This window comes from Antechinus flavipes, chromosome 6, assembly GCF_016432865.1.
Source record: "Antechinus flavipes isolate AdamAnt ecotype Samford, QLD, Australia chromosome 6, AdamAnt_v2, whole genome shotgun sequence".
Classification (NCBI taxonomy): Eukaryota; Metazoa; Chordata; class Mammalia; order Dasyuromorphia; family Dasyuridae; genus Antechinus; species Antechinus flavipes.
The window spans coordinates 126,622,017-126,635,660 of record NC_067403.1 but is presented as its reverse complement, the minus strand read 5'-3'; the positions used below and the strand labels follow the sequence as shown (position 1 = coordinate 126,635,660).

At 32.1% G+C, this 13,644-nt stretch overlaps 1 protein-coding gene across 2 annotated transcripts in view; it reads right to left on the bottom strand.

Annotated features, from left to right (window-relative positions):
* Positions 1-11,192, bottom strand: part of NDST4 (N-deacetylase and N-sulfotransferase 4) — a 387,829-nt gene extending 376,637 nt beyond the window's left edge. For both annotated transcript variants that reach the window (XM_051964927.1, XM_051964928.1), the window contains exon 1: positions 9,967-11,192. In XM_051964927.1, coding sequence (XP_051820887.1) covers positions 9,967-10,947 — 981 coding nt within the window. In that variant the 5' untranslated portion in view covers positions 10,948-11,192. The remainder of the gene's footprint in view (positions 1-9,966) is intronic.
* Between the last annotated feature and the right edge of the window lie 2,452 nt (positions 11,193-13,644).

Here is a 13,644-nt window from a genome sequence, read left to right as displayed (position 1 = left end):
TTTAAGATTTACATCAACAATAGAGTAAGCTCAAAAGAAAGATTGGCAGAGTAAAGGTAAAAATAGTAATTATGTTATACAAATGAGGTGCAGAGGAAGAATACAACAGAGGCATTGGGGGGGGGGGAGTAGGGCTTATAATTCTGAAAACCTACTCACATTGGGAATAGATTCAATAGGCAATACTACTTACATACCATGACAGGCACAGTACCCTCCACAATCTATAAAAAATAAGTGGAGAGGAATAGGTATATGGAGAAGCAAAGAGTAAGGCAAAAAGACAAGGGAAGGATCCTGGGTAGAGGGAGGTTAAAAATAGTAGGCCAAGTTATGGAGCAGAATTTAATAAAAGAATCAGGAGGAATAGTAAAGATGTATGTATGTGGGCTGTGTATGTCTGTGTGTGTATCTACATATATGCATATATCTATATATCTATATATCTATATCTATATCTATATCTATATCTATATATATCTTTTCTTATTTTCTTAACTGTAGCTTATTTGTGAGTGGGGGTGTGTGAAAGGGAAATATGTGTGTGTCTATGTGCATGTATGTATGTGTATATCTATCTGTCTATATACATATGTATATATAAATGTATCCTTTCTTAACTACAGCGTGCTTAGGGGTGGAGGAGATGAAAGGGGGAGAAAGACTAAAGTAAAAAAGATACACAGCAGAGAACAAAAAAAAATTTACAAGGAAGTAAAGAAAAGACAGACACTCATGAATATGACTTCATATATACATATATATATATATATACTTTCTTAATTTGGTAGTTGTTTTTATGTATTTTGAATTCTTCCTGAAATTCTGCTGGGCACATGACTATGTTCTCTTTTGTTTTATAATGCTTTTCTGTTTGTTTTTCTTTTTGCTTATTCTGTTTCTTAAAAGTAAATTTGGAAAAAGAAAAGAAACTGTGGTTGACATTGTTAGTCTCTTTAAGTTTAGCAAACAAATCATTGTACCATAAACTCATTAATATTTTTATTTTCATGTTTTGAAACTTAGATATAAATCTGTGGATCCTTTTTTTTTTAAAGGTTTGTGCTATAAAATGTGCATTTTATGATAAGAAACATCATATTAAATGCATAAGTTAGCAAATGTAATTATTATGCCTTCATAAGAATTACTAAGATAAAGCTCTATATTAATGTTTGAATATTTTAATAATCTGAGATTTAGGCTGAAGTCCATATTTTTAATATATTTTCTCATTGACCATGAAACAACACAGTCCCACTAATGCATTGTTGGTGGAGTTGTGAACGAATCCAACCATTCTGGAGAGCAATCTGGAATTATGCCCCAAAAGTTATCAAATTGTGCATACCCTTTGATCCAGCAGTGTTTCTATTGGGCTTATATCCCAAAGAAATACTAAAGAAGGGAAAGGGACCTGTATGTGCCAAAATGTTTGTAGCAGCCCTGTTTGTAGTGGCTAGAAAGTGGAAAATGAATGGATGCCCATCAATTGGAGAATGGCTGGGTAAATTGTGGTATATGAATGTTATGGAATATTATTGTTCTGTAAGAAATGACCAGCAGGATGAATACAGAGAGGACTGGCGAGACTTACATGAACTGATGCTGAGTGAAATGAGCAGAACCAGGAGATCATTATACACTTCGACAACGATATTGTATGAGAACATATTTTGATGGAAGTGGATTTCTTTGACAAAGAGACCTGAATTTCAATTGATAAATGATGGACAGAAGCAGCTACACCCAAAGAAAGAACACTGGGAAACGAATGTGAACTATCTGCATTTTTGTTTTTCTTCCCGGGTTATTTATACCTTCTGAATCCAATTCTCCCTGTGCAACAAGAGAACTGTTCAGTTCTGCAAACATATATTGTATCTAGGATATACTGGAACATATCCAACATATATAGGACTGCTTGCCATCTAGGGGAGGGGGTGGAGGGAGGGAGGGGAAAAATCGGAACAGAAATGAGTGCAAGGGATAATGTTGTAAAAAAAATTACCCTGACATGGATTCTGTCAATATAAAGTAATTATTAAATAAAAATTAAAAAAAAAGAAACAACACAGTCCCTATAGAATCAACAAGTTGCAACATAAAGCATAGACTAATATATTATCTATGATAAAGGATAATTTAAAAGACTTCATCAAAGACATTTGTGTCCCTTAAAAAAGGAAAGACAATCATGTGGTAAAAGTAAAGAATTACAAATGAATAGCTTACAGTATCATCTTGATATACTAAAATACTCAGAAGCAGGAAAACATTGTACACACTAACAGCAAGATTGTGTGATAATCAACTATGACAGACTTGGCTCTTCTCAGTTAAATAGTGATCCAAGACAATTCCAACAGTCTTGTGATGGAATATGCCATCCACAGTCAGGGAAAGTGATTGAAACATACTACTTTAACCTTTCTTTTTTTCATTTTTTCTTTCTTGTGGTTTTTCCCTTTTGTTTTGATTTATCTTTCACAACATGACTAATATTAAAATATATTTAAAATGATTGTACATACATAACCTATCAGATTGCTTACAGTGTTGGGAAGATGGGAAGGAAGCAAGAAAGGAAGAAAAAATTAAAATCAACATCTTACAAATGTGAATATTGAAAACAATCTCACATTTAATTGGACAAATAGTCCTATTAAGTAAACAAGAAAGAAGAGATTATTGCTACCATGTTGGAGGATGGCCATAAGAAAAAAAGGAAAGAGTACAAAATACACAAGATAAAAGAGTTAAAAGATGGGTTACAATCAGCAATAATCCCAGGATTTGATGGTTCCACCAAATTGTAAATTACATGCTGTTCTATAAAATAGAAGACAATAAAAAGCAAACTTTTTTTCCCATTATTTGTCATTATTTAGTCTGAAGCCCAAATAATTTATTTAATGCTTTGGATTTGAACTTTAATAACATTTATGAAGTAATCATTTTACATTATTTAAAGGATTAAAAAAAAACAGTTCAAAAATGTTTTCTCTCTTTTTTAAATCAATGGATTTTCCTCAAATCAGATTCAGCAATCATAATTCTAACTTCTGAGAGAAAAAAATGCTATGCCAAATTTTATAAAAGAAAAATTAAAAGATTTACCCCCAAAATTTCTAGAATTTCTTTCCTTCCATCACAAGATAGATATTCTTTTGGCCATGGTAATAGAATTTCCTTCATTTCTTTATTCTTAAATGTGACCAATAGAATATTTTAGAACATTCATTTAAATTATGAATAAAACCAAATATTTATCATTACTTTCTATGTACAAAAAACTGTTTTAGACACTGCAGATACTTAGAATACTGAAAGAACATCTTCACTTCAAGGCTTATTTTCTGTTGAAGGCTAAATTTAAGCAAATAAGAGAAAAGAGTAATGACAATTGAAAGGATCTGACCATCTTGTATCCTTTAAAACAATGAAATTCTTCTATATTTTGTCTCTTTCTTTGTTAGTAATTTAAAATCTTGATTTTTTGGTCTAATCAAATAGAGATGGAGAACTTTTTCATAGCCTTTAAAACAATATCAGTTACGCCCTCCCCGTCTAATTTTTTAACTATAAATCATAAGATACATTTCAGCAATGACTCTACTTGCCAACCGTGCAATCATTTAAAAAACTGTCCTCTAACTCAGGTTTATCAAATTTTTCCCATTTGAGACCCTTTATGCCCAAGAAATTTTCACATGAACTTAGGTATACAAAATAGGGAGGCAAATCAAACATTTACTAATAACAGATCATAATTTCATGATCCCCACATTCAGTTCTGAGAACCATCCCTACAAAAGCTTCCTATAATAAGGCCCCAAGATAGGACTGCTATAAGAGTCAGACATAAGAGCCAAATAGCATAGAAATATGTTTTCAAGTCATACTTACATTTTTAATGATGTTTCTGATAAAAGGCAAATAAGATTGAGGAAATCAATTGTGGGGAATGCATTTGTCATTAAGATGTCTGCAATTAATAGCAACAACAGCAACAACAACAAAATATTGTTCCCTAACTATAATTCTGTAATTCTCAGTATTCAGTTTACAGAAGATCAAAAGCTGAGTATAGAAGTTTATGTGATGATAATAATAATAACTTAGCATTTGTATAGCACTTTAAGCTTTGATAATAATTTACAAATATTATCTTAATTTCCCTTACAACAAACCAGGGAAGTGTATACTTTCATGAAGACCATTTTAGAGATGAGAAGGCAGACAGAGGTTAAATGGATAATTTACTCAGAGTCCTACAACTAGCAATTATCTGAAGCTAAATTTGAATACAGATGTTTGGGGACATTACTCAATCCACTGTGCCATATATCTGTATTTATTTTGATGGAATATTCTGTACTGAGGGGAAAAAAGTTGTATATTTAGCACCAAAACTGGTTAGCTATGGAATTTGGTAACACAAATAAAGCAACAATAAAGTCCATGCCCTTTGACCTAGAAATTAAACTACCAGGTATATTTGTCATTGTCAAATAGGAAATAGTTGTCATTGACAAATAAAAAAGTCCCACATAAAGTAAAATATTGATGGCAACTCTTTTCATAAGAATGAAGGACTTGAAAACTTGTGGATACCTACAGATTGAAAGATGGCTAAATAACTATGCTACATGAACATAATGTTCTATGTCATTGCTATAAGAAATGATGAATGCAGCATAAAGTTGGAATGACCAACAAACTGATGCATATTGAAGTAAACAGAATCAAGAAGATGATATGCTCAATAAGTGCAGTAATATAAATAGTAACCATAAAACAATTTAAACTGAATGTGATAAAAATATGAAGACCAATGTTAGTGGTAAAGGGCTGAAACGCTGAATAGCTGCACTGGAATCAGACAACTGAGCACTTAAGGCTAATTACCTATTGGATAATATTCTATTAGCATATGCTTGGAAAATGGCCCTTCTCACTATTCTGTGCTGGCTCGATCTTTTGGTGCATACAGAGAATTGTAGGCGGGATTAGAGGGTGGAGTAAGACAAGCCACAGTCATTTTGGCGGTGGATGAAGAGAAGGGAGATTGTGGAGAGCTTGTAGTAGTCTTGTCCATCTTCTTCACTTTTCCCCATAAAGATCAAGGACTTTTGCTTATCCCAACTCCAGCTGATTCTAAGGCATCCAGAGTGCTAATCTGGACTTCACAGTTAGTCACAAAGAAGAGAGAGAAAAACAGATTCCCCAACTTTTTTGAAGAAATGTTTGTGTTGTGCAGGTGTGTAAATGTGTCTGTGTATCTCTGTTTATCTTGGGAATCTATAAATGTGGAACATGCATAATGCATCAGATTATTTTAGTATGTTGACCAGTTTTGCTAACTTTTTTCCCTTTTCTACCTCTTTAAAAAATTCTTTGTGTTAAAATATGGTTTTCTGGAAGGAGAAAGAGGAGAAATCCAGGAGATAAAAACAAAAATCAATCAATCTATCTAGTTTTGAAATATTCAACTGCTGAATCAGGTTGCTTAAAATTCATATACCCATAAATAGACTTTTAAAACTGTAATTCCCAACAATCTTCCTCCAGAATGTACAACTAAGTTGTCATCCTACATGATGATTTCATTGACTTTTGACTGACTTTTTTTCACCAGGATTATACTACTGTGTCTGTCATTTGATTTTCTCTAGTAATACATGTAGCCTTTTTCACATCTTTTGAATATTATCCTAACACAATCATAAAACACTTCTAATTTCTTATCTGAACAAGACTTACAATAAAACAAGCAGATGACTTAATTAGCCAGTTCCAGTTCCAATATTCTCAAAGAAGAGCAGCAGAGATCCATTGAACAATCAGAAGATACTTCCAAAATTTCATTGAGAAATTTAAAACAGGTAACTAAACACAAGTGAGGCTTTGCAAGCATTGAGATTTCAGGAAAATTGAATAAAAGACTGCATTATGATTTAGTGTTGCTCTAGCTATCAATCATTTCAAGCAATTATATTGCACTGTTTTGTTGGGTTTTTTTGTTTGTTTGTTTTTGATGCATGCTATTATTAAGTTGTAAGTTCTTATTTCTTATTGAGGAAATTACTTCAATTTAACTTACTCATAGATGCTTAATTGCATTCTTTTCCAAGTACATTGAAAACTGTTATAATTCTCAGTAATTACAACTAAACTAAGATAGACTAACCAGTACTCCAAATTGGATGTTCTATTCCTTTCTAGTTGACCTTAAATAAGCTAATTTAAGTAATTTAAATAATTACTAATGCCCATTCACTAACTACTGGCTTATTTGAACAGCAAATGCTTTAAAAACAAAGAGAAATGAAACCTTATCTGGAAGCTAGTTTTAATCTAAAATTTTCTTATTTAACCACTTTTTTTTACAGAAAAAATGATGAATGATCACATAAAGAATAGATCTTAAAGCAAAATATAAATTATGAATACCTTTGACCCTACTTAACAAATCCTATTCATGAAAAGCATTGTCATCAAGAAATAAAACACTTACTAAAAGTGTTTTATTCTACTAAAGAATAAAAGTTATTTGATAGAATAGGTTCAGCAGAACATGATTTCTACCTAAATTAATTAACAGAGAAAATTTAGATTCCTTCTTCTCTTTACAATTACTCCCTATATCAGTTTTCAGAGTAATTTAAGATAGTTTAGTTTAACACATTTCATCGTTATTTAATGTAGTTCCTACATAGACATCCCAAAAGCAAGTTAACAAAAACATGTTAACCAATAGATTGTACTATAGCAAGGGAATATATTTAGAGGACTTTATGCAGTATGAATGAATGGTTCTTCCCTTTTACATGTTGTATAGCTGTTAGTCTTTGAATACTACACTCTATGGAGAGTTAGACTTGAGAATCACGCAAAGGTCAATAAAGAGGTATATGGTGAATATGAGCATTTTTTCATTATATTATGACAGATATTTGTGGAAGAGAAATAACATTGTGTATATCACTAAAGAAAACATGAACTGGAACATGAATAATCACATGATAAGAATAAAAGGAAAGCAATGGAAAGTCTAAACTTTCCAGTGGCATTTATAAGAATGCCACTTATAACATTATAAAATGTTTAGAGAAAGCATAGAAGGTAATCATAGATCTATTTGACTATTTGAGTATGTAAAGATATTATCGTCAGTAAGGTATAAGTTCTCAGTCACTTTTTTAAGGGTCTAATGGGATCGCAATTATCAAATCATACTCAGAATCAATGGCATACACTTTAAGACATTTACCTGTGGCTAGGAGTATAATTTATGGCTCTTGACTATTACTTTATAAAAGCTAAATGACTCATAACTTTGGCTTTTTTAAAAAATGTTGTGCAAAAATTCCAATTAAGATTAAAGTACTCATATAAAACTTTAGCTGATCTCATGATCAATATTGGCCTAAAATTATCTGAAGTTTGTGCCTGTCCCAAACAAATATATCTATAATTACCTGCAATTAAAAGTCAAAATATGATGTGCTGAGAATTTTGTTTTCTTTAAAGTATAATGACTAAGAGTAAGATTTTGATTTAGAACTGGAAATGATTTTGAAGAACATCTGTTCCAGTTTTAAAAATTGGGAAATGGAGGCAAAAAAAAAGTTAACTAACTTCCCCAAAGTTTACTGGTGACAAGAACTGTTGTAGGGTCAAAGAATATAAAAACAAAAATCAAGAACTTAGATTTGTGTGCCATCTCTGACACATGTTCTATAACTGTAGGTAAGTCACCTAACTTTCAGTGCTCCAGGAAATTCTCTCAGAATATGAATTGCAAAATAGTTGCCAATTTGCATTAGAGAGTGGATTTTCCCATTGGGATTTCCTTATAATGATAAAATGACAGATCCAGACTCTCTCCCTTTCTTATTTAAAAAAAAAAAAAAAAAAAAAAAAAAAAAGGCATTTCCTAGCTGTGTGACCCTGGGCAAGTCACTTAACCCCAATTGCTGAGGCAAAAAAAAAAAAAAAAAAAGGCAGGGGGTAGTAACGGTAGGTAGATATTTTCTGTTCCTGAATAGATAAAGAGGAAAGAATTTATATTAACCACAGAAATATTTAATTTAGAGACGATACAATATTTTGAATTGTTATGATGAGTTTGAAACTAGACTAGAGAGTCTTTTTAGGAACTTTTAAAGATGTTTTGAAATATTATTTTGAAGCAAATAAGTCACATTACATCAATTCTTTATTCTGAAAACCCATTTCTATGTCTTCAAACCCCATTTATATGATTCAATAAAGAGAAATACAAACATTAGAATTTGGGTTGAAGCAATAAATAAAAAATAAGGGTGGCATTCTTCACATGAAAAATAAATACTGAATTGATGTAAGGCAACAAGGATGCAGTGTAAGGTAGAAAATCCAATGGGATCTCTGGTTTGTTTAATAGAATTATAGTGACCAGAGCAAAGGAGTTTCTACAATATGCAAGTCTGGTCAGAGCATATATGACATGTCATATAAAGGTGTACCTGGAAATACAAAGACATATATAAGGGTCCCATGCCCCAAATAAAGAATCTTGGAATTTATGTAAGAAGACAATATATACATGAAGAGCTTGGACTATGAAATCAACTAACAGGAATTCACACACTTCGATCATGTATGACATACACATATCCTCTTCCTGGCTTCCACTATCTCAAAGAACACTGGCTTCACCAAAAATTGCATTGTGACACCAACTCAAGTATAAATTTGTTATAGCTCTTGAGGCTAGAATGCAATTTTCCAATTCTCTACATGCTGCCAAACCTTCCTGTTAAGAACAATATCCAAATCTATAAACACATGATATATGTTTCTCAACATAGCTCTATTGTTCTTCCACAGTATGATTCTGCTCCATTGAAATGAGTCTATTTTCTATCACCTGAGACTGCCACATGTTTTTTTTCCCCTTTACACACAATATTCTCTATGCCTTAAATGTTTGTTCTTCCCAATTTTGATTATTGATATTCTTTAAGGATAAGCTTCAATGATCACTTCCTCTATTAATTTCTAAGTAGCATAAAGATATGTTGACAAAATGCAATAACCAAGATTAAGGGTTTACAACGAATATTTGAAACCTTTGTTGTTTTAATGGTTCAGGGGAAAATCTTTTAATTTTGTACTTGGTAAGTTATTTTCATTGGCTTTATGGAAGTGATTATGCTAAAACTTATTCTCTTCTAAAAACTCTTGATTGAGTCCATGGTAACACTTTAAAACACTGTCATAAATAACAAAAGTACAATTCCTTTTGCAATTAGTGAGTGAGTAGTGATCCCTCTCCTCTCCCTGAACACTTTCCTGGTGCCTCTTTTAGGAAATTGTAATATTATTAGATATAATGCACTTACTTTTTGACGTCTTATCCTCCATCTTGGTTTTGAAAATATTGAAAGATATAGATTATGTCTTATGCCTCCCTCATTGCCCAGGGCAATTGACTACAAATATGAAGTTTTTAATAATTTTTGTTCAATGACTAAATGATAAAAGAGAATTTTTCTCCTGTCAACTCTAGCTGGGTTCAGAAAAAAAATTAAGACTGATAACTAACAAAATTCTTTGAATACAATCAGTATGCCATTACAAGCTGTATGATGTGATTATAAAAATAATGTGATAATAAAAATAAAAAAAAAGACTGTCCTTTCAAGGCTCCCTGAATAAAGAGAAAGGATAGAAAGTTCAGGGAATTTCTGTGAATTTTTGGTACATTTGTCTCCTCCCAAGAATAAATATAAGAAAACATTTATGAGGAAATGTAATGTCTGGTCCAAGATAAAAAACAAACATATCTTTCCAATCTAATTGTTTCACGAGTTTCCCCCCCCTAATCTGCTAGCAGCTGACTCTAAATTATCTCTCATTAAACATTTTTTTACTGTGGCAACAAACAAAAAAGCACCATAAGTGACTTTTCCTTACCTTTACATCCTTGACATTCATCCTTGTTCCTTCCTTGCCAACAAAGATGTCATCAATGTCCACAAGGATATATCTGTCCAATGACAATGTGAACTTCTTCCCTGACAGGAAAGAGATGGCGTCTATGAAGATGAGCTTGTGTAACCAAAAGTTCAAATTATTTCCAAAAAGGACACGCTGAATCCCATCATGAAGCCCCAAATCCTGAATCACTGTAGCATACACATTAGTGCTAGATAAGGGAACTTCAAAGAGTTTTGAAGTCTGTAACTCTGTTAAGAGAATAGGTTGGTAGGTTGAATGATTGAATTGGAAAATAGTCCAGTCTTCACCAGGCAGCGGGCCTTTCTCAAACTTTGGTGCTTTGGTAATATGCAGCAAAGGAGACTGAGGGTTTATAAAGCAATCTTTTAGGGCTATGTTGTTATAAAGGTTCAAGGGAAAACCTTTTAACTTTGTACTTGGTAAGCTATTCTCATTAGCTTTATGAAAACCAATTATGCTAACACTGTACTCCACACAATATTTTTCCAAAAGCTCTCGATTCCATGAGTCCATGGTAACATATTTCAAAACATTTTCATAGATAACCAAAGTATATTTTCCTTTGCCATTGTCAGTAAGAGGAGGTATGTCTCCTTTGCCTGGAGCAATGACCATATGATACTGAAATCGACTGGACTCCAAGATGGCTATGATATCTTGACCAAGCTGAGAGTATTGGCTTTCCACAAACAAGAGAACTGTTGGGTCTGTCTTTGATGTATCAATAGGTTTGACAGTCTTCAACTCCATTGACCGATAGGGTAGAAGTTTGAAGTCAGCACATTCTGCCCCTGCAGTGGTTTCAATAAGTGTAATCTCTTGTTTGTAGCCCGTGTAGAGAAAATAAGCAGAAATGACAATGCTTACCAAGCAGAAGGTGGCTAAGAGAAGGATCAATGTTCGAAAGCTTCTTCGAACCTTCACAATGAGATTCATTTTTAAATTAAAAATTATTTTTAAATTTCTTTTGAATAGTATCTCCTAAAGTGTCTTAGTGAATAGAAGGTGATATGGTGCAAATACCATTCTGCAGGAGTTCATGTGACCATTTCAAAACATGTAAGAAAGGAATACAGTCACAAAACAGTTAAAACTGGAAGTCCACCGACCTTGAGACACAAATTTGAAATAAGCTTCTTCAAATACAGCCAAGACCAAGGACTGATGTGAAAGCTTTTATACATTATCTACAAGAGAGGGAAAAAAAAGTAAATAAAACACATATATGCATTTGTTAAATATATGTGTGTAAAGATGTATGGGTGTTTAATTGGAATCATAGATAACATTTACAAAGTGTTTTAATGTTTGCCATGTGTTTTACAAACATCACATTTTTATCCTCAAAAAAGTCTGAGGACACAGAGATTAAATGATTTGTTGAATGTCAAAGAACTAGTATTATCTGAGGTCATATTTAAACTCAGATATTCTTGGCCTATTCAAATATTTGATGTTCTACTGGTGAGCCAATCCTTCCACAACCTCTCCACAATATTGACTCTTTCTGTCTTTTGTTTTCTTTGTCATTCTGCAAGGTGTGAAGGAGAAGAAAAAGTTCAGGGTTGTTCTGATATGTATTTCTGTTATTAGTGATTTGGAACATTCTTTTTTGTGGTATGTTTATTTTATTTTAGTGGTACAAAGGAGAGAGTTAGGAAGATCTGAATTCATTTCCTGTATCAGACAATTAGTAGCTAAATGATGTTAATGTCTTTAAAGCATCCATTTTACATGATTTTTGTAAGAATCAAATGAGCTAACATATGTAAAGAGCTTTGTAAATCTTAAAGGAATAAATAAATGCCAGGGGATATTTTCATTTTTAGAAAGATAAGAAAAAAGTGTAATGTGTGGGCAAACTTCTAAAACTGTCTCATACTTTCAGTAAGTGCAATATATTTATATATTTCGTGTATGAAATGCATTCATTGTATATCATTTAAGTGAAACACCAAATTAAAACACTCAGGACAAAACAATAATCTTTTTAACTCATTCCAAAAGGGGAAGTTGGAAACATCAAACTCTTTTTGCCTTTATCAGAATTTACTGACATTTACCAAATAATCCAAAGATTACATATATGATAGATTTTTGTGCTTATTAATTCTAGACGATAAAGATGATAATTAATTGAAAGCTATTTCATAGATTAATTATTTTGATGGTATTATCACTGATGATAATTTGAAAAGTATGAGAAAAACCTGAAAGAGGAAAAAACGAGTGTAAATATATAGGCAAATTACTTAGACCCATTAGATTTTTCTATAGAAAAGTGTTTGAACAGCATTAACTAGGCTTACATTATTTAGACTCCAATATGGTTATCCACATATTAATTATATTTTGACTTCTCATAATCAAATAGATCAATTACTAATATAAAGTAACCATTTAGATTTTATCTTTTCTATCCATATTATGAAATACAGCATTTATTATGAAATTTAAAAGAACTGTCAAAATTTTATGCTGATAAAACATTTTTAATTAAGACTATATTGGTATACCATCCAGGCCCTTCAATATTACTGCATAGACCTGAAGCTGATTAAAATTTATTGAGGAAATATTTAATAAAATAAATAAAAATGCAACAAATATAATGTTAATGTGCAATTTTCTGGATCACTATGCAGCCTGCAGGGATTATTTCTATCTGAGCTTAACACAATTACTTCATTTAACTAACTATGGATAAATATTATACCTATCCTACATCTTTAATTTAATTCTTTTAAAAAATATTATAGCTTTTTATTGACAAAACATGTGCATAGGTAATTTTTCAACAGTGATCCTTGCAAAAACCTCGGTTTCACCTTTTCCCCTCCTTTACTCCACCTCCTCCCCTAGATGGCAGGTAGTCTTATACATGTTAAATATGTTATAGTATATCCTAGATACAATATATGTATACATATTTTTCAATTATATTGTTGCACAAGACAAATTGGATTTAGAAAGAAGGTAAAAATAACCTGGGAAGAAAAACAAAAATGCAAGCAAACAACAACAGAAAGAGTGCAAATGCTTTGTTGTTGTGGTCTGCACTCATTTCCCCCACTGTTCTTTCACTGGGTGTAGCTAATTCTGTTCATCACTGATCAACTGTTACTGATTTGAATCCTTTCATTGACGAAGATAGCCACTTCCATCAAAACTGATCCTCATATAGTATTATTGTTGAAGTGTATAATGATTTCCTTGTTCTGTTCATTTCACTTAGCATCAGGTCAAGTAAGTCTCTCTAAGCCTCTCTGTATTCCTCCTGCTGGTCATTTCTTACAGAGCAATAATATTCCTTTACATTCATATACCATAATTTACTCAGCCACTCTCCAATTGATGAGCATCTATTCAATTTCCAGTTTCTAGCCACTACAAAAAGGACTGCCACAAATATTTTGGCACATACAAGTCCCTTTACATTCTTTAATATCTCTTTGGGATATAAGCCCAGTAGTAACACTTCGGTATCAAAAAGTATGCACAGTCTGATAACATTTGGAGTATAGTTCCAAATTGCTCTTCAGAGTAGTTGAATCCATTCAAAATACTATCAACAATGCATCGATGTCGCAGTTTTCCCACATCCCCTTCAACATTCCTCACTATTTTTTCCTG